This window comes from Garra rufa, chromosome 13 (assembly GCF_049309525.1).
Source record: "Garra rufa chromosome 13, GarRuf1.0, whole genome shotgun sequence".
Classification (NCBI taxonomy): Eukaryota; Metazoa; Chordata; class Actinopteri; order Cypriniformes; family Cyprinidae; genus Garra; species Garra rufa.
The window spans coordinates 44,049,976-44,076,313 of record NC_133373.1 but is presented as its reverse complement, the minus strand read 5'-3'; the positions used below and the strand labels follow the sequence as shown (position 1 = coordinate 44,076,313).

General features: G+C 34.5%; 2 protein-coding genes across 3 annotated transcripts in view; both read left to right on the top strand.

The window, feature by feature from the left end:
- Positions 1-348: 348 nt before the first annotated feature.
- rnf8 (ring finger protein 8, E3 ubiquitin protein ligase) lies at positions 349-10,171 on the top strand. Of its 2 annotated transcripts, none has more exons than XM_073816921.1 (8): positions 349-569; positions 933-1,061; positions 1,768-2,457; positions 5,560-5,622; positions 5,705-5,794; positions 6,086-6,193; positions 7,803-8,007; positions 9,827-10,171. In XM_073816921.1, exons 1-8 carry the CDS (start codon positions 441-443, stop codon positions 10,015-10,017), a joined length of 1,605 nt encoding a protein of 534 aa, XP_073673022.1. In that variant the 5' UTR covers positions 349-440; the 3' UTR covers positions 10,018-10,171. The 2 variants fall into 2 exon arrangements, with proteins under 2 accessions (XP_073673022.1, XP_073673023.1); XM_073816922.1 differs by having other exon boundaries at positions 7,803-8,014; positions 9,827-10,036.
- Positions 10,172-18,554: 8,383 nt separating this feature from the next.
- The window catches only part of LOC141348564 (dynein regulatory complex subunit 5-like), a 10,954-nt gene continuing 3,170 nt past the window's right edge, over positions 18,555-26,338 (top strand). The window contains exons 1-4 of the mRNA XM_073852843.1: positions 18,555-18,587; positions 18,750-18,927; positions 21,014-21,582; positions 25,409-25,858. Of these exons, the coding sequence (XP_073708944.1) occupies positions 18,555-18,587; positions 18,750-18,927; positions 21,014-21,582; positions 25,409-25,858 (1,230 nt within the window). The remainder of the gene's footprint in view (positions 18,588-18,749; positions 18,928-21,013; positions 21,583-25,408; positions 25,859-26,338) is intronic.

The window sequence follows — 26,338 nt, the reverse complement described above, 5'->3', positions numbered from 1 at the left end:
TTTTCTCACCGTTGAACAGAATGACACTAATCACAGGCGTTTGTGCTTAATCGAAGAGGGTTTTAAAAACAATTCTATTCCACTTCTACTAATCTGTAAAATTAATAACTTTTAAAAGATCCTACTTTTAGTATACAAATGATTCCACAAAGACAATAAACGTCTTTGCTACTAAATGCCGTTCAATGAAGATTAGTCTCACTGAGCCTCGAACTGCCCTCTGGCGGAGAGGAACCAACTGTCATCGTTAAAGCCTTCGTAGCTCAGCTTCAATCTCCAAACCCCGCAGCCAATCAGAGACTACGCTGGGCGTCACGTGATGCACGCAGGAACGTGCAAGCGCTACGTTCTTGTGAAAAACTCTTGCAGCTTCATGGCGGTATGTGGCGTATAACACACAATAAAAACAATATCATTTCGCGTTAATTAATGGCGCAGGAATGATGGAGAAGACTGAGGAGCCTCCTTCCTCAAACACCGAGGAAGAGGGTTCTGAAAAGGACAAAATATGGTGTTTACAGCGTGTGGGGAGAGACCGTGACTGGCTGCATCTGTTCGAGGACTCAGAGGTGCACGTTTGCAGAATAAACTGCATGTTTTCTTATGTGTTTATTATTTTTTTTTTAACAATTTAACAAGAAACCTTCTTAGACAAAACTGTGTTATGTGGGGTTGTTTAACTGTAAGTTAAGACGGGTTTGTTCCAAATCAAAACAACATAGACATGCATTAATGTTGGAGTCAAAGCAACACTTTATATTGTCATTTTCATTGCTTTTCTGAGGTTTATATGTGAGCTGTGTGGAATTTAACTAATACTGAATTGAATGTGAGAGTTTTGGGACCACAATCTAAGAAACAAAGGTTAATGGCTTCAAATATGTGTACTTTATGATCTACATATATGATATTTTTGTTATCTTTTTAACCAGGTTTCTGTTGGTCGTGGTCTGAATGTGACCCATCAGATTCTGTCGACCAGCTGTCCTCTGATGATATCCAGAATTCACTGTGTGTTCAAGCTAAATGATGAAGGACAGTGGACCGTGACAGACAATAAGGTGTAGTATCTGTATTTTGGTCTATCAGTCTGTCCCTCAGGCTTTCTATCGATGAATTTTTGGTCTGACAGGTTTTCAAACAGAGCTGAAATGAAAATATATTAAAACAAAATAGAAAAACAAATGAGTGATAGTCAATATTAATGCTAAAAAACACTGGTGCAATTTTAAATGCGAAACAAAAGTAAAAAAAAATACATATAGATGTATATTTATGTATATATATTTATAGAAATAATGAAAATATTAAAAAACCCTGAAAATTAATAGCTACATCAAAATATTAATAAATAATAAACGATAGTAAATATTAATACTAAACTGATGCAATCTAAATGTAAAACAAAAGTAAAAAATAAATTAAAGGGAAATACTGAATAGAAATATTAAAAGCTAATTAAAATGACAGAAGCACATACTAAAATCCCTAAAACCTAAACTAAAATTAAAATGAAAACTGAAAAGATAAAAGGAAAATCTGAATATAATAGCTACATCAAAATATTAATAAATAATAAACAATAGTAAATTTTAATACAAAAAAATTGGTGCAATCTAAATGTAAAATTAAAAGTTAAAGGAAAATACTAAATAGAAATATTAAAAGCTAATGAAAACTTTTTCCTCCTAAAATACACATGTAAATAAATAGTGTTATCTTTTTGTTTAAATGTGTCTAACTTGTTTTTCCTGTCTTTATACCCAGAGTCTAAATGGAGTTTGGGTGAACGGGAGCCGGATACTGCCTGGAAACCCCTGCTTACTCAAGCAGGGTGACTCTGTGCGGCTCGGCGTCCCTCTCGACGGCAACCCTGTGGAGTTCGACTACATCCTCGTCCAGAAGAATTTCAGTGAAGTCAAGTCCTTCTTATCTGGGAATCTTAGCAAAGAATCCGCCGCTGCTCCCTTAGGCCAAAAACTGAAAAACTCAAAGCGTAAGTTCGATGGAGAGGAGTCAGGACCCTGTCCCACGCAGCACTCCAAATCCAAGCTGTACCGCAGCTCCGGCCCGGATAAGTCTCGTGCGCAGCCGTGCCCGTCCGGGGAACGTCGGGAGACGGAGAAATTTTTCTCTAAGCCTCTGGAGGAGGACAGATGCGGCGATAAAGCGGGCAGCAGCTCGGGTGGCGCCATTGAAAGCAGTCAGCAGCTGGCTAGCGTACAGCGCTACAGCAGGAACCTGATGGCCTTGAAGGGCCGTATGGGCGACACGCAGAAACGCGCGGCTGAACTGGAGCGCCTGCAGCATCAGACACCGGAGCGAGAGCGGGAGATGCAGGATCTGCAGTCGCAGCTGGAGCTGCTGAGGGGTCAGCTGAGGTCACAGCAGGAGCAGGCGCTCAGACGCATGGAGACCCTGGAGAAATCCTTCTGTGAGGAGGAGCGACGACTGGAGGTGAGCGACCAATGGGTAGCAATGTTTTGGGGGTGGGTTTGTAGTGAATGCATGCATTTGTTCACATATATGCACCATACAGTACTTCTCTGATCATATACTGTTATTCAGCTACTATGTAGTATAAGTATGCATTTGTGTTTACTGAAATGGCCAAAAATCATGTTTGTTAATTGAAATTAAGCTGAAACAAAATATAAATATTAGAAGAACGCATATAATATTATAAAAATGAAAATTTGAAATCAAACGTCTTTAAAAAATTTGAAGTTCTAAAATCACAAAAACTAAAATAAAAAATGAATAATATTTCTTACAGATTTTTTTTTTTTTGTATTTTTATATTTTATAGACTTTTGGTATGTTTTTATGAAAAAGAGGAATAAAATGGAATAAAGTAAATAATAGAATAGAGTGAATATGAATGAAAACCAATTCATGTGTTTAAATACTGATATAATAAAAATGTAAAAAAAAACTTATATTTAATTTGCCAAATTTGAGGTTCTAAAAATGACAAAAACTCAATTTATTTTATATAATTATTTTTTATGTGACCATGGACCACAAAACCAGTCATAAGGTTAAATTTTACAAAACTAAGATTTATTCATCATAATAATAAATAAGCTTTCTATTGATGTATGGTTTGTTAGGATAGGACAATATTTGGCCGAGATACATCTATTTGAAAATCAGGAATCTGAGGGTGCAAAAAAATCTAAATACTGAGAAAATCACCATTAAAGTTGTCCAAATTAGGTTCTTAATGCATTTTACAAATCAGAAATTACATTTTGATATATTTACAGTAGGAATTTTACTAAAACTCTTCATGGAACATGATCTTTGCTTAATTTCCTTATGATTTTTGGCATAAAAGAAAAATCTAAAATTTTGACCCATGATATGTATTTTTGGCTATTGCTACAAATATACCTCAGCGACTTAAGACTGGTTTTGTGGTCCAGGGTCACATATAATTGTGTTTTATAGACTTTTTATATATTTTTATAAAAAAAATAAAAGGGAATAAACTATAATAAAATTATTTAAACTACAAATAAAATGAAACTGAAAATATGAAAATGAAAGCCAATTCATAATATGAATAAATACTGAAAAATGTATATAATATTAGATGAATATTAGGAAAATTAAAATTAGAAATGAAACATAAATACCAATTTGGAGTTGTAAAAAATGACAACTAAAATAAAAAATGAAAGCTAATTTTTACAGAATTTTATGTAATTATATTTGATAGACTTTTGATATATTTTTATAAAAAAGGGAATAAAATTAATTCAACTACAAATAAAAGGAAACTGAAAATATGAAAATGAAATCCAATTCATAATATGAATAAATACTGAATAAGGTATATAATATTAGATGAATATAAGAAAAATGAAAATGAGAAATGAAACAAATACAAATTTGAAGTTCTAAAAAGCTAAAATAAAAAATAAATTAAAGCAAATTTTTACAGAATTTGATATAATTGTTTTATAGACTTTTGGTACATTTTTATAAAAATGAAACTGAAAATGAAAGCCAATTCATATTATGAAAAAAATACTGAAAAACGTATGTAATATTAGATGAATATATGAGAAATGAAACATCAGTACAAATTTGGAGTTCTAAAAATGACAAAAACTAAAATAAAAAACAAATTAAAGCTATTTTTTGTAGAATTTTACATAATTATATTTGATAGACTTTTGATATATTTTTATATAAAAAGGGAATAAAATAGAATAAAATTATTTAAACCTACAAATAAAGTGAAACTGAAAATATGAAAATGAAAGCCAATTCATAATATGAAAAAATACTGAAAAAGGTATATAATAGATGAATATTAGAAAAAAAAAAGTGTAAATACAAATTTGGAGTTCTAAAAATGACAAAAACTAAAATAAAAAATGTATTAATTTTTACTGAATTTGATATAACTATTTTATAGACTTTTGATATTTTTACAAAAAAAATAAAAGGGAATAAAATAGAATAAAATTATTTCAACTACAAATAAAATGAAAATGAAAATATGAAAATGAAGGCCAATTCATATTATAAATAATGAATATTAAAAAAATAAATAGAAATGAAACATACATAAGTTTGAAGTTCTAAAATGACAAAAACTAAAATAAAACAAATTTAAACATTTTTTTTTACAGAATTGTATATAATTATATTTTATAGACTTTTGATATGTTTTTATAAAAAAAAAGAAGAGGGAATAAAATAGAATAAAATTACTTCAACAATAAATAAAATGAAACTTAAAATAGAAAAATAAAAGCCAATTCATAATATTAATAAATACTGTAATAGTATATAAATAATACTAAATCTAAATACCATGGTGGGCAACATTTCAGCTAGAGTATCAACACAGTGAGGTTTGGATGAGGATATTTGCTTTCCTTATTTACTTATTTATTTTTTCAGAATATATCTAGTTCACATCACTCAAAAAAAAAAAAGAAAAAAAATATATGAAATTAAAAATATTATTTAAATGAAAAACTTAAAATAGAAATGCTGCCTTGACAACTAGCTAAAAGTAGTTTAAATTGATGTTCTAAAATTAATAAAAAATGTCAAATAAATTAAAGCTAAGTACAAATAATTAACCCATAACAAAATTCCCCCCCTAAAAAAAAAAAGAAACTTATACTGACTCCACACTTTTAAATGGTAGAGTGTATAATGTTCCAAAAGCTTTTTATTTCAGATAAATGCTGATCTTTGGATCTTTCTATTCAGCGTAAGCTTTACTAATTCATCAAAATTCATGTCTGATCTGCTGGAAACTTGATTTGCTAAAAGATTCAAAAGCTATTTAATACATTTCTTTTGGTGGGAACCATGAATTAAAAGATCTAAAAGATGGCACTTTTTAGAATGAAACTGCTTTGAACGTTCAATTCTCTCTCTCCAATAATTTCCTGGTTATTTTCAGACGATCTATTAATATAAATGTATTATTTTCCAGCTTATTCCTGGCACAACAGGAGGCTGTGGGTCATACCACAAAACTATGATAACGTTGTCTGTGTGTTCACACAAATATGTTGTTTTCCCTAGACTGAAAAAGCACAACAGAATGAGGACGGCTTGAAAAAACAACTTGAGGAGGCGTTGAAAGAGGTAAGAGAAATAAACAGCACATCATCAATATTTTATAAGCTTAAGCGCAAGTGTTGCATAACGCTTTTCTTTGCTTCGCCAGCAAAGGAAAGTTATCGAGGAGCTCAAACACGCTCGAGAAGGATTCAAGGAAGTTCTTCAAGCCAAAGATAAGGAGCTGGAAGTTACAAAGGTAGTTATGGGAAACACATATACTGTAAAATAAATGCAGGAAAACAAGAACTAAATTGGCAAAACGTGAAAAGGTATTTTTGTCTGTAAAAAGGTGAATTTCTGATGAATTTCCTAGCCGTTCTTTCCTGTGTAATGAAAGTGAAGCGTAGTCTGAAAATGAGTTGTGCATCAAAATCTTTATCGGTAACCAGATTCATACAGTATTTTTGTGGAAGTGTAATGACATAATGCCCCCCCAAAAAAAGAAAATAACCCTTTCTGTGCAATAATTTGTAACCTTTTCCCACAGGAAGAGAAAGAGAAGGCCAAAGCTCAGAAAGAAGAAGTGGTCACACAGATGACTGAAGTGCTGGAGAGTGAACTGCAGTGCAGCATTTGTTCAGAGCTCTTTATTGAGGTACCAAAAAAAAAACATGATGTGAAAAGATGTAGGAATGACAGGGGAAGAACACTGACTTTTCAAAATATCAAGTTATTTTCTATAAAAGTTCACTAATGTCAAAAACAAGAGTGTAGGTTGACGTAGTGTTTTGTGCAAAAACTCCAGTGGAAGTATACAAAGGCTCCAAAAGTATTTGTACACTTGCATCATACCTAAAATTATTTGCATTTCTTTGCATTAGATATAAATGTCAAACAAACAATGCTCAAGCTTTTCATCAGAGCCACTTTTGTGATTATTTTTAAAGCTTTTACAATCAGAAAAGAGTTTAAAATGTTTGGCTTTTATTTATTTTGAGGAATACATTTATTGTTTTACTTTTTTCTTATGTAACAATCTTTATGTTGTGAATTGTTCTGATTGGAAAAATGTCCTTGTGCTGAATTTCCTTTTGATTTTATTATATACACTACCAGTGTATATAACAAGATTTTTAATGTTTTTAAAGAAGTCTCTTCTGCTCACCAAGCCTGCATTTGTTTGATTCACAATACAGCAAAAACAATAAATTTTTTTTAAATATTTTTACTATGTAAAATAAGTGTTTTCTAATTGAATATATTTTAAAATTTAATTTATTCCTGTGATTTCAAAGCTGATTTTTTAGCATCATTACTCCAGTCACATGATCCTTCAGAAATCATTCTAATATTCTGATTTGCTGCTAAAAAAAAAACGCTTTATTATTATGTTGGAGAATATAGCAGCAGAATATAAATTTCATAAGAACAGCATTTATCTGAAATAGAAATATTTTGTTACATTATAAATGTCTTTGTCATTTTTGATCAATTTAAAGCATCCTTGCTAAATAAAAGTATTAATTTCTATAATTTCTTTCCACAAAAAAAGATAATAATATACATTAATAATGATAATATACATTAATAATGATAATAAATCTATTCAACAAAGAATCCTGAAAAATATATACTCAACTGTTTTAAATATAGATGATGATAATAATAATAATAATAATAATAATAATAATAAAATGAACAGCAGATCAAAACATTAGAATGATTTCTGAAGGATCTAAAGGACTGAAGTAATGATGCTGAAAATTCAACTTTGATCACAGAAATAAATTAGATTTTAAAATATATTCAAATAGAAAACAGCTATTTTAAATAGTAAAAATATTTTAGAAAATACAGTGTAAGTCAAATAAATACAGCTTTAACTGTGCCTTAAATGTCCAAAAGAACTGGGTCAAGATTTTTAAATGTTTATGAAAGAAGTCTCTTATGCTCACCCAATTAGAAATACAGTGAAAACACTAATATTGTGAAATATTATTATAATTTAAAATAAGTGTTTTCTATTTGAATGTATTTTAAAATGTAATTTATCCATGTGATGCGAAGCAGAATTTTGAGCATCATTGCTATAGTCTTGGCCATCTTGCATAGTCAGGTTTAGATATCAGCATAGTGGCTGGTCTATTTTTCATCTTACTGTGATGTAAAGTGACTAGTCACAGTTTGTTTAGCATCTGACAGTAAGTGGCTATGCATAGGAAGCTGCTTATTTCTCCTGACCTTTGACCTCTGTGACCCCTCAGGCCGTGACACTAAACTGCGCCCACAGCTTCTGTCAGCACTGCATCCGAGAGTGGCGCAACCGCAAGGACAAGTGTCCCATGTGCTGGCAGACCATCACGTCTCAAACTCGCTCTCTGGTCCTGGACAACTGCATCGACCGCATGGTGGAGAACCTGAGCGCCGACATGAGAGAAAGACGCCTAGCGCTGATTAATGAGAGGAAAGGTGAGAGGTGCGTGACACATTTTTCAGCATTAAAAGAATAGCTCACCCAACCCTCAGCTTATTCAAGATGTAGATGAGTTTGTTTATTCTTCAGATTTAGGAAAATGCAGCATTTCATCACTTGCTCACCAGTGAATGGGTGCCGTCAGAATGAGAGTCCAAACAGCTGGTAAAAACATCACAATAATCCACAAGTAATCCAAACCACTCCAGTCCATCAGTTAACATCTTAAAAACACAAAAGCTGTGTCTTTGTGAAAAACAGCTGTCATTAAGGCTTTTTTTTTTTTACTTTAAACTGATTATTCTGGCCAAAATATGAGTCCATAATTCATAATAATGCTTCCTCGTGTTGTCTCTCAAAATGCATCAACGTATTTGTTTTTCATGAAAACAACTTTACACTTAAAAAGCCATTAACTGATGGACTGGTGCAGATTACTTGTAGTTTGTGATATTTTTATTAGCTGTTTGTACTCTCATTCTGACGGCACCCATTTACTGCAGAGGGATCCGTTGGTGAGCAAGTGATGCAATGCTACATTTCTCCAAATGTGTATTTTAGATGTTTTTTTACACTAATGTGAAACAGCAGGTTATGAAAAGCCAAATAGGATTTTTTTTTTCCAAATTCCCAAAATTTGGAAACATGTTTTCAATACTGAATAATAATAATAAAAAAAGGTCATTGTGACTTTTTATCTCACAATTCTGACTTTTGTCTAAGAACTGTGAGATATAAATGGACAATTGCGAGTTATAAAGTCAGAATAACTAGGTATATAAACTCACAAATCTGACATTTTTTTTCTTGCAATTACGACATTGTGTTTCACAATGTTGACTTTTTTTCTCAGAACTGCGAGTTATAAACTCCAGTTCTGAGGAGAAAAAAAAGGGACTACACAAAAGCGACTTAATTTTTCAGAATTGCAAGTTTATATCATGCAATTCAGACTTTATAACTCACAATTGTGACTTTATGTCTTAGAATTGTGAGTTTATATCTTGTAATTCTGGCTTTATTACTTGGACTGAAAGGGTCAGAATTGCAAGATATAAACTCACAATTCTGACATTTTTAGAGTTATAAAGTCCAGTTCTGAGGAGGAAAAAAGTTTAATATTTTCACAGAATTGCAAGTTTATATCTCACAATTGACTTTATTTTTCAGAATTGCGAGTTTATATCTCGGATTTCAGACTTTATAACTCAGAATTGTGAGTTTATATCATGCAATTCAGACATTATACCTCACAATTGCAGGTATATAACATGCAATTCAGACTTTATTTCTCAGAATTGTGTTTATCACGCAATTCTGACTTTTATAACTTGCAATTGTGAGTTTATATCTCTCAATTCTGAGAAAAAGGGTCAGAATTGCAAGATATAAACTCACAATTCTGACTTTTTTCTTCTCGCAATTGCGACTTTGTATCTTACAGACAGTTCTGAGGAGGAAAAAAGACTGAGAATTGCGAGTTTATATTATGAAATTGCGACTTTATTTATTAGAATTGTGAGTTTATATCTCTCAATTCTGACTTTATAACTCACAGTTGTAAGTTTATATCTCACAATTCTGAGAAAGGTCAGAATTGTGAGTTTGTATAATGCAATTCTGAGGAAAAAAAAGTATTCTGAAACGGGCTTCCGTACAAAATTGAGTGCATGAGTTTTTGCCTGTAGTGTCTTGCTGTAAATCAACAATAAAAGCTTCAAACTGTTAAGAACAGGTAAGTTCTCATAAAAACAAGTCATAATAAAACTCATATAAAGTCATGTCTGAAACACAAAATCCCAACTCTGTTCTCAGGCCAGAAAGCGAGCGTCGCCCCAGCAGTCGTGGTAATAAACGACGACAGCGACAGCAGCAGCAGCAGCAGTGACGGGTTCTTTCAGAGCGACAGCTCCGTGTTCCTGGACTCCTCCGGGTCTAACGACTCTCTGGTTCATTTCCCCAGCGATGACGACTCGTCCTGGACTGATGAGGACGCTTATCTCTGAAAAACACTTCAGACATGCACTTGTGAAGAACACAGGCACAGCTCATTTGTTTTGGTTTCGTTTAGCCATGCGTATTTTTATGTTTGTAGCTCACTGTATGATTTGTTTGGGCTTTCCTTGTTAAAATAAACTTTATAATTATTTTGCACTCAGACATTTGGGTGTCGTTTTAATTAGATTTGTACAGACCTTCACGTTTGCACGTTTGCAATAAGAATCATTTAAAGGAATAGTTCACTTCCGGAACAAAAATGTACAGATAATTTAATCTTCCTCTGTCATCCAAGATGTTCATGTCTCTCTGTCTTCAGTCGTAAAGAAACCTTTTTTGAGGAAAACATTTCAGGATTTCTCTCCATGTAGTAGTGAATTTCTATGGTGTCTTCTATGGTTGAACTTACAAAATGCAGTTTAAATGCAGCTTTAAAGGGCTCTAAATGATCCCAGCCGAGGAAAAAGTGTCTTATCTAGTGAAACGATCGGTTATTTTCTAAAAAAGAAAAATAAAATTTTTGAAGTAGTAGAACTTCACCATAGAAGTCTACTATATGGAGAGAGAAATCCTGAAATGTTTTCCTCAAAAAACTTTGTTCTGGAAGTGAACTTCTCCTTTAAATCCCAAAGAATTCCTCTCAAAATCAGCTCAAAAAATGTGAAAAAGCGCACTGAAAGCAAAATATGTGACACAACTATGTCACTCCCATTATAATCAATGAGGTTGTATTGATTGTTGATTGTAATGGGAGCACTTGGTCATTTCCAGTATCTGACACTAGAGGGCAGCAGTGTGTTATGAGTGTTTATTAAATGCTGATCAGTAGGGGCCTGTATATCCCTGTTGAATGTATTTGACATCTTAATCTGGACGTTTACTGTTTTTTTATCTTTAATTTTACTTAGTTTGAAATGCAACTGATTGCATTTAATTTCCAGATTGTTTCTTGTAATTCCTGCATGCTTTAAGGCAAGAAACAGGTTAACAGGGTTAAAATACATAGCTTAACTAATTGCGATAGTTACTTTTTATGGAAAGTAATGCATTACATTATGCGTATTTTTTTTTAAAAGTAACTCCGATATTTTCTTGTAATTTAAAAAAGTAATTTGTTACTTTGCTAGTTACTTGAAAAAAGTAATCTGATTACGTAACTTGCGTTACTTGTAATTCCTGCATGCTTTAAGGCAAGAAACAGGTTAACAGGGTTAAAAAAATAGCTTTTAGAAAGTTACTTTTAGAAGTAATGCATTACCTTGTAGTGTTACTTCCCTAAAATGTAACTAATTACGATACGTAGTTACTTTTTATAGAAAGTAATGCATTACATGCATTATTTTTTTTTAAAAAGTAACTCCGATATTTTCTTGTAATTTAAAAAAGTAATTTGTTACTTTGCTAGTTACTTGAAAAAATTAATCTGATTATGTAACTCACGTTACTTGTAATTCATGCATGCTCTAAGGCAAGAAACAGATGAAAAGGGTTAAAAAAATAGCTTTTAGAGAGTTCCTTTAGAAGTAATGCATTACCTTGTAGTGTTACTTCCCTAAAAATGTAACTAATTGTGATAATTACTTTTTTTTTGGAAAGTAATGCGTTACATTTACTTATGCATGACTTTTTTTGAAAAAGTAACTCCGATATTTTCTTGTAATTTAAAAAGTAATTTGTTACTTTACTAGTTACTTAAAAAGTAATCTGATTACGTAACTCACGTTACTTGTAATTCCTGCATGCTTTAAGGCAAGAAACAGATGAACAGGGTTAAAAAATAGCTTTTAGAGAGTTACTTTTAGAAGTAATGCATTACATTGTAGTGTTACTTCCCTAAAATGTAACTTATTGCAATAGCTAGATACTTTTTATGGAAAGTAATGCGTTACATTTACTTTGGCATTACTTTTTTTGAACAGTAACTCTGTTACTTTACTAGTTATTTGAAAAAAAGTTATCTGATTGCATAACTTGCATTTCTTACCCCAACACTGCCTGTAATTTATATCAGCATAATCCCAAAATGATTAATCACAGCATTTTAAATATGCATTAATTTGCGTATATTTTGAGAACAGAAATCTGAACATGGCATAAAGCGAGGTTTCATTTCAGAGACGTATTAATGTTAATAGTTTTTACAGAGGGGATTTTTGATTTCTCTTTTTGTCACTGCATAAATCAGAAGATACTGTCAATAGCAAAAAATAAAAAAAACACTTTCACTATGTTTTAGGAATAAAATGTTATATAAACCACTGTAAATGATGTATAAACAAATCCCTCTTTAAAAACTTTCAGATTACAGATAGGAATAAAACAAAAAAATGATGCACATGTACACTACCAGTAAAACGTTATTGAACAGTAAGATTTTTTTAATTAGAAGTCTCTTCTGCTCACCAAGCTTGCATCTTTTTGATCCAAAGTACAGCAAAAACAGTAAAATTTTGAAACATTTTTACTATTTGAAAGAAGTGTTTTCTATTTGAATATATTTTAAAATGTAATTTATTCCTGTGATTTCAAAGCTAAATTTTTTTTAATCATAATTACTCCATGATCCTTCAGAAATCATTCTAATATGCTGATTTGCTGCTCATAAAACTTTTAACTTTTAATTATGTTGAAAACAGCTGAGTAGGATTTTTTTTAAGGTTTCTTTAATGAATAGAAAGTTCAGAAGAACAGCATTTTTAAAAAAATAGAAATGTTTTGTAACATTATAAATGTCTTTAATGTCACTTTTGATCAATTTAAAGGATCCTTGCTAGATAAAAGCAAAAAAATAAATAAAATAAAAAACACTATAGTGTATAATGTTACAAAAGCTTTTTATTTCGGATAAATGCTGATCTTTGGATCTTTCTCTTCAAGGAATCCTGAAAAAAATTTACTAAACTGTTTTAAATATTGATAATAATAATAATTAAATGTTTCTTGAACAGCAAATCAGTAATATTAAAAAATTGAAAAATTAGAATGATTTCTGAAGGATCATGTGACACTGAAGACGGGAGTAATGATGCTGAAATTTCAGCTTTGAAATCACAAGAACAAATTACATTTTAAAAATTGTATTCAAGTAGAACATAGATATTTTAAATAGTAAAAGTATTTCAAAATTTTACTGTTTTTGCTGTACTTTAGATCAAATAAAGCAGGCTTGGTGAGCAGAAAAGACTTATCTTACTGTTCAAAACCTTTTAACTTAGTGTAAGTGCTACTGAAGTGGACAAAAGCAAGACATTAATTTAGGAAAATTAAATTGGAAGCAAAGTTGACCAGTGCATGAAAAAAAAAGACAATGATATTGCCTGTTATGTCTTGCCTTTAAAAAAAATCACTATTAGTGGTGTCTAAGTCAAGCATCACTATTACTTCAGCTCATAAGGTTTGGGATTTATTAATAGTTTTGTTTTGGTAAAAAAAATCTGTGTTTTGTTAATATATGCACAACATTCCCAGCACCTTGTCATTGTGTCAGCTATTTTTCTATGAGCAAACACCCAAAGATTCTAGACAATCTAAGCTAAGTTGCATTGTTCTTCCAATTTAACCACTGTTTATTTATCCTCAAAGCCGAGAAACCTGACTAAACTGCATGAGAGTCTCGTGATCCGTGAGTCTGAAGCAGCTGTCGAACGCCAGCGCTGTGATTCATCCATCTGGACTGCATGGAGAGCGCACTTCACCGCCAACATCTACAGCTCTGCTGTGTCATTCCAGTCTATTAGCGCAGCGGTACGGGAAAGCGTGTGTCTTGTCAGGTGGGATTACATTGGCACGACAGTGACGGGTTGCCCCGGGCGGCACGTGGGCCGCGGCTCATGCGTTCTCCACATTTATGTGTCGTAAAGAGAAGCGTGGCAGCAATGCTTTCGCCTGCAGCTCTGTCTTTCTCTCTCTTGCTTGTCATGTTGCATTGGTGGTTCAGGCGGGAGTGCCGCAGTACGAATGACTTGATCTCTTTCTAGGAAGATTTTGATGGAATGATCAAACCGTGAGAAGCAATTGACTGTGGCTAAGGTTGTAATGTTGGAGTCATGACCTCTGTGAATTACAGAAGCCCCTTTCTTTCACATTTTTTTAAAATCAGAGTCAGAATTGCAAGTGTGTAAAATTCCAAAGTTCCTTTCCGAATTATAAGATTAGCGAACCCTCTCCAAAATTCCTACCAAAATCAACAGTTCCCGATAAAGTAAAGATTTGCAAACCATAACTTCAGATCAGGACTTTTAGAGAGCGGATTCACGAACCAGCTCAGAAGTTCTGACCTTAATCAAATGATTCTCGAAAAGCAATCCAAAATTTAGATCTGATTAAAGTGATTTGTGAACCCGCTTTGAAGTCCCAATCTGAATCAAATGATTTGCAAACCTGCTTTGAAGTCCCAATCTGAATCAAATGATTCGCGAACCTGTTTCAAAGTCCTAATCTGAATCGAATGATTCGCAAACCCGCTTAGAAGTCCCAATGTGAATCAAATAATTCAATCCGAAGTCCCAATCTGAATCAAATGATTTGCAAACCTGCTCCGAAGTCCCAATCTGAATCAAATGATTTGCAAACCTGCTTTGAAGTCCCAATCTGAATCAAATGATTTGCGAACCTGCTTCAAAGTCCTAATCTGAATCGAATGATTCGCAAACCCGCTTGGAAGTCCCAATCTGAATCAAATGATTTGCGAACCTGCTATGAAGTCCCAGTCTGAATCAAATGATTTGCAAACCTGCTTTGAAGTCCCAATCTGAATGAAATGATTCGCGAACCTGCTTCAAAGTCCTAATCTGAATCGAATGATTCGCAAACCCGCTTGGAAGTCCCAATGTGAATCAAATGATTCGCGATCCGCGCTTCGAAGTCCCAATCTGAATCAAATGATTCATGAACCTGCTCCGAAGTCCAAATCTGAATCAAATGATTCATGAACCTGCTCTGAAGTCCCAATCTGAATCAAATGATTCATGAACCTGCTCTGAAGTCCTGATCTGAATCAAATGATTCGCGAACCTGCTCCAAGGTCCCAATCTGAATCAAATGATTCGTGAACCTGCTCCGAAGTCCCAATCTGAATCAAATGATTCGCGAACCTGCTCCTAAATACCAATCTGAATCAAATTATTTGCAAAACTTCTAAGTCCAATTAATCATTAAATTTGTGAATCATTTCACAGAAACTGTTTTGTTCCTGTCAAGGAATAAAAAATAAAAAGGGTAATTGAAACTTTTTGTCTCACAAATTATGTTCATGGCATGTTTTTGAATGTTACTTGTTTCAGAATGTTAAGAGAACATTCAAAAGTAAAGTTTTCTTCTTCGTTTTGACTTACTCAGAATTACAAGGCCAAACAGTCTTCCATACAGCAGGCTTCCATATTGAAGTCTTTGCAATTATACTTTTTGCTGCATCAGTGATCATTTAAAACTAAATGTAGTTGCCGTTTAATTCAATTTTTGTTCTGCGAGTTTGCAACCATGCTTAAATATTTTGGTGGTTGCATGCATTTGGTGGTTATACATACTGTAAGAGTATTGTGTTTTCAAATCACTAATCTTAAAAATGGACCTGTCTTGGCTTTATTTCTGTGATATAAAAAGGCTGACGTGTTTCTCTGGCTGCTGCCGCTTTCAAAACAAGGTGTCTGGTGGAGCGTGACATTAGCTTTTAGGGCAAAATAGACGAGTATTGAAGAGGGCTGAAGTCTCAGCAGTTTTGGGGTGTCTGTCAAACACTCAGCGTCCTGCAGCATGTCTCAAAACTGCTGCTGGGGTCTGGAGTTGCTTCTGGCTGTGTCTAGTTGTTTGTGCTGAGGTTGGCATGAGAATAATGAGTGTTTGGAAGTTAACGCTGATTATGCATTTGTTTGTCTAGATGGGCTTAAGATGACTTATATGCCTCAGATCACATTGTGCGTCACTCTGAATATATGCCCAGCTAACAGGGAACATTCTCAGAATGTTCTGGCAAGGTTCTCTCAAAGATATGAACAAACGTTCTTCCAATGTTCCAATGTTATATAGTCTTCAATAATGTTAGCACAAAAACATACTTTATACAAAGTTCATGGAACGTTGAATGTTGCTTGTTTCAAAATGTTATGAGAACATTTAAAAGTAAAATTACTGATAAAGTTGCCTTAAAGTTCTCAAAACATAAAAAAAAAAAACTGTATCAAAACTTAAGTACTTTCAGGTCATGGTCTCGATGGTATATACAAAGTTTTGTAATGGTACACCAATGCATTTGTAAAATGTACCATTTTCTATCATAATACTCAAAAAAATTTTGTTTAATTATAGCGCCACCAAGAGTCACAATTGCACCAATTTTTGTGTCCTTAGAATGTGCACATGCATGTGTGTGTCAAATTTGGTGAAAATATCTCATTTTGTTTGGGCGTTATAGACGTTTATTTATATAAGAAGAGAAAAAATGACCGCTGGGTGACTTGGTTTGCATTTTTTGCCACTTACTATCAAAATTTTGGCATTTGGGCATTAGTATGGTGCTGGCATGCTATGTTTCTGAATTTGCTGCAGTGGTTTCGTGTCGATCGGAATAACAGTTTCTGATATATTGGCAAATGTTTTTTTTTAAGCGCTTAAATGCAACGTTGCACAAACCATAAGGTGAAACCAGGCATGTTTGGTATTGCTGGACTCAGCAAGGATTCAGAAGTCTAAAAAGGTGACTCCCTTGAAAATAAGTCGACCACACCCAAAGTTATAAGCATGTGAATTTTTGATTTTACCACTAGGTGGCGCTGACTCGAAACTTCTCAGGCTCCTTCAGGACATAGTGCTGATGACCCATACTGAGTTTTGTAACCATATGTAAATGCGTTCGTAAAATATAGCATTTTACTAAAAAAATCAAAGTGGCAGACGGTCCAAAATGGCATTCAGAAGTTATAGGATATAATCTTATAGTATCTCCTGACCACTAGGTAGCCCTGTGCTGAAACTGTGCAGGTAGCCTCAGGTCATGCTTGTAATAACACACACCAAGTTTGGTCTCAATACGCCAAACCGTTGCGGAAATATAGCCTCGCATCCATTTTTGCAAGCTTTTCATAGAATTCGTTCGCACGTTATTCGAGAACGGTTTGACTAATCAACTCGATTTCTATAACTTTTTGCCAGCATGGTCTGAAGATGATCCGAGCCAATTTTGGTGAAAATCAGACAAACCGTCTAGGACGAGTTCGAAAAAGTAGGTTTTACTTAGCATAAACATGAGTGAAATTTTGGACAAGTGGTGGCGCTAGAGAGTTGGAGTTAGAGACTCCAAATTTGCTATGGTTAATCTTGAGACTGTCCTCTATCAGTGTGCCAAATGTGTGCCAAATTTTACAAATTTTACTTTCCTGCAAGCGGCTCTATGGGCTGCCATAGTCTGAACAGCGGAAGAAACGGAAGAAGAAGAATAGGAACGCCAACGATTTCAGTGCTTAGCCCCTAATAATTAATAAATAAATAAATAACAATTACTTTTTGTTGTTGTTTACATTACATTTCATTTTCATTTAGAATATAACTTGACATACTAAAAAAAAATATATAAAAATGTAATTTTTTAGGATGAAGTGAGGCCCAGACATCAAGAGATTTCACTACATTGAGCAAATTTGTTGGATGAATGCAATTGCATTTTATACAAAGTGTGCTGGCAAATGATGTTTTGTTTCTAATCATATTTACCCACTGAAGTCAATCCAACAGTTTCATCATTATCACTTTTCACTTTCATAAGATCTGCATTGAACGGATGTTTTTCCCACGCTGCCTGTGTCCTCATGCGCAGGTGCTGTGGTTAGATTTACCATACTATAATGCATTGAAGTTTGACCTCATTTTCAGATGTGAAACATCTCTCAAATGTGCTGTTCCCATGCACATAAACATTTGTTTTTATAATGCAATGCATTGTTCTAAAAGTAATTGTTTTTCTTAACTGTGCCCTTCTGCCGTTTACGTTTTTGACAAATTAATATTTTGATTTGCATGGCCTGCCCTAGATATGCATTACACAAGGGAAATCCTCAGCAGGTTCTGAGGTGAAGCCTTCATTCACAGTGATTTGCATGTGTTTGAAGTGAATTCCTGGGCTTGTGTAAAATGCAAAACACATGAAATGTTATTTACTGTGAGATGGGATGCAAAAATCAACGTAGCCTATATGCATTATCACATTATACAATCTGTGCAAGTCTCAATGCAAGTCCTTTTGAACAAAATATTTATTGTTTATTTATTTCACGTCAAAATACAAAACTTTGATAATATTTTATGGTAAATATAGTAGGTAAGCCAAACTTTTTTTCAGTTTTGCCTTTATCTTATATATGCACGACGTTTCAGTTTTCAGCCTGACAATCCTCGTTGTTCCTTCTTTTTTCCTTCGGTGTTATGTGCATTTACATAGTGTGAATTACGGTTTATTTTAATCACGAGTGAGGCTGTTTCACACATACAGCTTACAGTATAGGCGCGTGATCAGCAGCGAGTGAAGCACGGGAGCGCGCTAGGCACGTCTGTTACCATGACAACAACAAACTTTACTGAGGAACTGAAAGTAAGTAGCCAACATTTCGAATCGATTTAATGAATGAGTTTAGTGTATTTTTGTACTCAGAATCGTCGTTTAAAAGTTTAATATGCTGAAAATACACCTGGAAATTCCTCTTGCAGCAGCAATGAGTATTATTTATTATTCCTGATTCTTGTTTTCTGCAAGTTTAGCAGCATGTCTCGGAGTCAGTCTTCACGGAGAACCGGGAGCCTGAGGCCGGTGAATGCCGCCGCTGACGCGCGGAAAATGCGCAGCATCATCGCGGAGGATCCTGAATGGTCGCTGGAGCTGGTTCCTCTGCTAACAACACTTTGCCTGCAACATATTATAAAAAACTTTGAAGGTAAACAGTGTAATTTAAGTCTATTATTGAGTTTATTCATTCATAACCACCATAGGCAGTAAGCTTCATTTATTGAAATTATGCAGATGTTATTTAGGCAAGACTGCGCAGATGAATATGGTACATAAATTAGATATAAGCATACTTCCCTAGTTGATTTATCACACTAGGAATTGCAGAAAGTTTTTGTATTCTACAATGTAATGTGTAAATATGCAATTGAGGCATTATCTAATTAAATATGCTCTTTTCAGAACAGACATCTTTCAGGCTAAAAATTCTTGTTCCATTATGTTAACATGTTAGTGTCAAATGTTTTTACAGAGGGGGGTTTATATTTCTAATTTTAACACGTACAAATCAGAAAGAAAATACATTTCACAATGTTTTAGGAATAAAACACATCAGGCGAACATATGAACAAATCCCACTAAAAAAACCCTTCAGAATGTAAATGGCAATAAATCTGTAAAATTTGGTGTATGCAAGTGCTGCTGAAGTAGAAAAATTTAATTATTTTGAGAAAATTGTCTTTATTGAAATCTACAGATGCAAATAGGTGAAGTGCAATAATAAAATCAGGCAAATGATATATGAAAAACCCCTCAGTAAAAACCTTCAGAATATGAATAGGAATAAAACTGTAAAATTTGGTTCATGTAAGTGCTGCTAAAGTGGAGAAAAAACTTTGAGAAAACTGCCTTTAAAGTAATTGTATTACAAATTAATCTGAGAAAAATATGTACTGTAATTGAAAATTGAAATCTATAGGCACAAAAAGATAAAATGCAATAATAAAATCTTGTAAATGACATGCAGTATAAAAAAAAACCTCTGTTAAAACCTTCAGAATATAGAAAGGAATAAAACTGTAAAAATTTGGTGCATGTAAGTGCTGCTGAAGTAACAATTTTTTTTTTTTTGAGAAAAAGGCCTTTAAAGGTATTGTAACTGAAATCTACAGAAGCAAAAAGATAGTGTAATAATAAACCAGAATGATATATGAACAAATCCTTCTGTAAAAACCTTCAGAATATAGACAGGTATTAAACTGTAGAATTTACTGCATGTAAGTGAAATGAAATGGAGGAAAAAAAAACATTTTGGAGCTGACCTTTAAAGGTATTGTAGCTGAAATCTTCAAAAGCAAATAGATAAAATGCAAGACCAGGCAAATGACATATGAACAAACCCTTCTGTAAAAACCTTCTAAATATAGATAGGAATTAAACTGTAAAATTTGGTACATGTAAGTGCTGTTGAAGTGGAGAAAAAACACATTTTGAGAAAAAAGCCTTTAAAGATATGTATCGTAATGTAAATCTACAGGCAAATATATAAAGTGCAATAATAAAATCTGGTAAATGTATAAACGAACCCCTCTGTAAAAACATTCACAATATAGATGGGAATAAAACTGTAAAATTTGGTGCATGGAAGTGCTGCTGAAGTGGAGAAAAAAACTAATTTTGGAAAACGACCTGTAAAGATATGTATTGTAATTGAAATCTACAGGCACAAATGTATAAAGTGCAATAATAAAATCTAGTAAATGACAAACAGCATGAACAAACCCTTCTGCAACAACGTTCAGAATATAGACAGGAATAAAACTGTAAAATTTGTTGCATATAAGTGTCGTTAAAGTGGAGAAAAAACTCATTTTGGAAAAGGACCTTTAAAGATATGTATTGTAATTGAAATCTACAGATGCAAATAGAGCAAGTTCAATAATAAAACCAAGTGAATTATATATGAACAAACCCCTTCAGAACATAGATGGGAATAAAACTGTAAAATTTAGTTCATGTAAGTGCTGCTGAAGTCAAGAAGAATATTTATTTTTTAAAAATATACTGAAATCTACAGTTGCAAACAGATAAAATGCAATAAAATAAAGATTTAAAAGTCTTTTGGATGTTTTTCTTTCCACTGGTCTAAAACTGCATTTCAAAAAGCCCAAAATCTCAAAATTGACCGGTGCATGAAAAAGTAATGTTTTTGCCTGAAATTTTTTACTTTAAGTAAAAGATGTTCTCAGTTTGCATGAAACCTGTATTAAAACCCATACTATACTATTTTGCAGGGAAACCCATTCTGGATGAACTTGAGCCCAACTATAAAGCCTATGTCCTCCAGCGACTACCAACATCTCTTCCCTTGACGGTCACCGCAAACCTTATTAGTGATGAGAGCTACTGGAAACGCTGCTGTGAAAGTCGCTGGGCTGTCTGTGACGTCTCCACATACGACAACAGCTGGAAATGCATGTTCTTCGAGCGTCACCTAGAGAACATCATTGAATTCTTCATCCCAGATTCAACCGACACCAAAACAGTCCTGGATGTGGTGCCACTGTGTCGAAACTACGTAAAACGGCTAAAAGTCTCTCAGCTGCTGCCACCTATCAAGGAGTCACTCAGATTTGACGAGGATGACCGTTCAGATTCTGCCAGCGATACAGGCAGTGAGGGACCTTCCATTGATCACTTTGATTTCCGCATTCTGCTTGACAAACTGCCGAACCTGGAAGAGCTCAACGTGGTGTATGGAGTGAAAGGATGCGGCATGAACTTTGAGTGGAATTTGTTTGAGTTCACCTTCAGAGATTGCGAATCCCTTGCAAAAGCCCTAAAATCCTGCAAGACTTTACAGGTTCAGTTATTGCAATTTTTTTATACTTTTATATAATGCAATACTTTTGCAAGAATACGTACGTTTTCTTGGGGAAATGCAGTACTTTTTTGTGAGGGAGCATTGGGGGGAATACACTACTTTTGCAAGAGAAAGTAAAGTTTCTTGGGGCAATGCAATACTTCTACGAGAGAGTGTGTGAAGTTTCTCAGTGGAAAGTAATACTTTTGCAAGAGCAAGTAAAGTTTCTCGAGAAACACAATACTTTTGTGAGAGAGCATTAAAGTTTCTTTGAGGAACGCAATACTTTTGTGAGAGAGCATTAAAGTTTCTTTGAGGAACGCAATACTTTCGTGAGAGAGCATAAAGTTCCTCAGGGGAACGCAATAGATTTGCATAAGAAATTGTTGGGAATTCAGTACTTTTGTGAGAGAGCGTAGTTTCTCGGGTGAACACAATACTTTCATGAGAGAATGTAAAGTTGCTTAGGGAAATGCAATACTTTCGTGAAAGAATGTAAAGTTTCACAGTGGGAACACAATACTTTTGTGAGAGAGTGTAACGTTACTCTGGGGAACGCAATACTTTTGTGAGAGACTATGTTTCTCTGGGGAATGCAATACTTTCATGAGAGAGTGTAACGTTACTCTGGGGAACGCAATACTTTTGTGAGAGAGTGTAAAGTTTCTCTGGGGAACGTGATACTTTTGTGAGAGAGTGTAAAGTTTCTCTGGGGAACGCGATACTTTTGTGAGAGATTTTACGTTTCTCTGGGGAACGCAATACTTTTGTGAGAGAGTGTAAAGTTTCTCTGGGGAACGCAATACTTTTGTGAGAGAGTGTAAAGTTTCTCTGGGGAACGCAATACTTTTGTGAGAGAGTGTAAAGTTTCTCTGGGGAACGCAATACTTTTGTGAGAGATTTTACGTTTCTCTGGGGAACGCAATACTTTTGTGAGAGTGCGTAAAGTTTCTCTGGGGAACGTGATACTTTTGTGAGAGATTTTACGTTTCTCTGGGGAACGCAATACTTTTGTGAGAGTGCGTAAAGTTTCTCTGGGGACCGCAATACTTTTGTGTAAGACTTTACGTTTCTCTGGGGAATGCAATACTTTTGTGAGAGAGTGTAAAGTTTCTCTGGGGAACGCAATACTTTTGTGAGAGAGTGTAAAGTTTCTCTGGGGAACGCGATACTTTTGTGAGAGATTTTACGTTTCTCTGGGGAACGCAATACTTTTGTGAGAGAGTGTAAAGTTTCTCTGGGGAACGCAATACTTTTGTGAGAGAGTGTAAAGTTTCTCTGGGGAACGCAATACTTTTGTGAGAGAGTGTAAAGTTTCTCTGGGGAATGCAATACTTTTGTGAGAGAGTGTAAAGTTTCTCTGGGGAACGCGATACTTTTGTGAGAGATTTTACGTTTCTCTGGGGAACGCAATACTTTTGTGAGAGAGTGTAAAGTTTCTCTGGGGAACGCAATACTTTTGTGAGAGAGTGTAAAGTTTCTCTGGGGAACGCGATACTTTTGTGAGAGAGTGTAAAGTTTCTCTGGGGAACTCAATACTTTTGTGAGAGAGTGTAAAGTTTCTCTGGGGAACGTGATACTTTTGTGAGAGAGTGTAAAGTTTCTCTGGGGAACGCAATACTTTTGTGAGAGAGTGTAAAGTTTCTCTGGGGAACGCAATACTTTTGTGAGAGAGTGTAAAGTTTCTCTGGGGAACGCAATACTTTTGTGAGAGAGTGTAAAGTTTCTCTGGGGAACGCAATACTTTTGTGAGAGAGTGTAAAGTTTCTCTGGGGAACGCGATACTTTTGTGAGAGATTTTACGTTTCTCTGGGGAACGCAATACTTTTGTGAGAGTGCGTAAAGTTTCTCTGGGGACCGCAATACTTTTGTGTAAGACTTTACGTTTCTCTGGGGAATGCAATACTTTTGTGAGAGAGTGTAAAGTTTCTCTGGGGAACGCGATACTTTTGTGAGAGTGCGTAAAGTTTCTCTGGGGACCGCAATACTTTTGTGTAAGACTTTACGTTTCTCTGGGGAATGCAATACTTTTGTGAGAGAGTGTAAAGTTTCTCTGGGGAACGCAATACTTTTGTGAGAGAGTGTAAAGTTTCTCTGGGGACCGCAATACTTTTGTGTAAGACTTTACGTTTCTCTGGGGAATGCAATACTTTTGTGAGAGTGCGTAAAGTTTCTCTGGGGACCGCAATACTTTTGTGTAAGACTTTACGTTTCTCTGGGGAATGCAATACTTTTGTGAGAGAGTGTAAAGTTTCTCTGGGGAACGCAATACTTTTGTGAGAGAGTGTAAAGTTTCTCTGGGGAACGCGATACTTTTGTGAGAGAGTGTAAAGTTTCTCTGGGGAATGCAATACTTTTGTGAGAGAGTGTAAAGTTTCTCTGGGGAACGCAATACTTTTGTGAGAGAGTGTAAAGTTTCTCTGGGGAACGCGATACTTTTGTGAGAGATTTTACGTTTCTCTGGGGAACGCAATACTTTTGTGAGAGTGCGTAAAGTTTCTCTGGGGACCGCAATACTTTTGTGTAAGACTTTACGTTTCTCTGGGGAATGCAATACTTTTGTGAGAGAGTGTAAAGTTTCTCTGGGGAACGCGATACTTTTGTGAGAGAGTGTAAAGTTTCTCTGGGGAACGCGATACTTTTGTGAGAGAGTGTAAAGTTTCTCTGGGGAACGCGATACTTTTGTGAGAGAGTGTAAAGTTTCTCTGGGGAACGCGATACTTTTGTGAGAGAGTGTAAAGTTTCTCTGGGGAACGCGATACTTTTGTGAGAGAGTGTAAAGTTTCTCTGGGGAACGCAATACTTTTGTGAGAGAGTGTAAAGTTTCTCTGGGGAACGCAATACTTTTGTGAGAGAGTGTAAAGTTTCTCTGGGGAACGCGATACTTTTGTGAGAGAGTGTAAAGTTTCTCTGGGGAATGCAATACTTTTGTGAGAGAGTGTAAAGTTTCTCTGGGGAACGCAATACTTTTGTGAGAGAGTGTAAAGTTTCTCTGGGGAACGCGATACTTTTGTGAGAGATTTTACGTTTCTCTGGGGAACGCAATACTTTTGTGAGAGTGCGTAAAGTTTCTCTGGGGACCGCAATACTTTTGTGTAAGACTTTACGTTTCTCTGGGGAATGCAATACTTTTGTGAGAGAGTGTAAAGTTTCTCTGGGGAACGCGATACTTTTGTGAGAGAGTGTAAAGTTTCTCTGGGGAACGCGATACTTTTGTGAGAGAGTGTAAAGTTTCTCTGGGGAACGCGATACTTTTGTGAGAGAGTGTAAAGTTTCTCTGGGGAACGCGATACTTTTGTGAGAGAGTGTAAAGTTTCTCTGGGGAACGCGATACTTTTGTGAGAGAGTGTAAAGTTTCTCTGGGGAACGCAATACTTTTGTGAGAGAGCGTAAAGTTTCTGGGGAACACAATACTTTTGTGAGAGAGCGTAAAGTTTCTGGGGAATGCAATACTTACATGATAGAGCGTAAAGTTTCTCTGGGGATTGCAAAACTTTCGTGAGAGAGCGTAAAGTTTCTGGGGAACGCAATACTTTCGAGAGAGAGTGTAAAGTTCTCTGGGGAGCGCAATAATTTTATGTGACAGTGTAAAGTTTTTTGGGGGAACGCAATGCTTTCATGAGATGGCATAAAGTATTTCACAATACTTTTGAAAGCAAGTAAAGTTTTTCAGAGGAATGCAATACTTTTGCAAGAGAGCCTAATGTTTCCTGGGGAAATGCAATACTTTTGTGAGAGAATTCAAGAGCATAAATATAATTTCTCTGTACTTAAAAAAAAATTTCCTTGTAGATTTGGTTTTTAAATACCTATTTCTTCTCACCAGGTCTTCAGGATCCATCGCAGTAAGGTGGACGATGAGAAGTGTTGCATACTTGTGAGCCAACTGCTGGATCACCCGTCCCTACAGGAGCTTGACTTTTCACATAATCACATCGGCGACCGGGGAGCCCGAGCCATCACAAAACTCCTAAACCGCAGTCAGTTGAAGAGGCTGGTCGTCTGCAACAACCAGATCAGAGGTCCAGGAGCTCAGGCACTGGCTCACGCTCTATCCAAAAACACCACCTTGATGTCCCTCAACCTGAGGCTCAACCGCATTGGGGATGAAGGGGGTCAAGCTCTGGCTCAGGCTCTGGTGAAGAACAACACCTTGGTGAACCTTCACCTGGGGGGAAATAACATGACCGAACCCACGGCAGTGGCGCTGTCTCAGGCCCTGGTGGAGAACTGTACCCTCAAGAATCTAAATTTAACCAACAACAGACTGGGAGTTGTGAGTAAACCTCAGAATATGATATTTCAAAGCACATTTTCTTCAACTTTTTTCTCATTTTTGGTACATGCACATAAAAGTGAAAAAAAAAAAACATTATTTAAATATATAAATATTATTATAAATATGTATATTATTTATTCATTATTATTTATAAATTTGTATAATTAAATAAATTGGTCAATATTAAATAAGCAAAAATGAAAAAAAAAAAAAATTAAGTAAACATAATGCAAAAGACTAGAAAAATTTCTCCCTATGAGAAAGAAAAAATATACTTGTTTTCCCTTTTTTACTAATTTTATTTTTTATTATTATTGTTTTTATTTTTCTCATTTCTAGCATTTTTGGAAAACAGGATTTAATATCTTTCAACTGATTCTTGTTTTCTGAAAAAAAAAAAAAAAAATCTAAATTAAGTAAAAATTATGCTAAAATAAGAAAAAATTCTGCTGATGGGATAGTTATTGTATTTTTCTT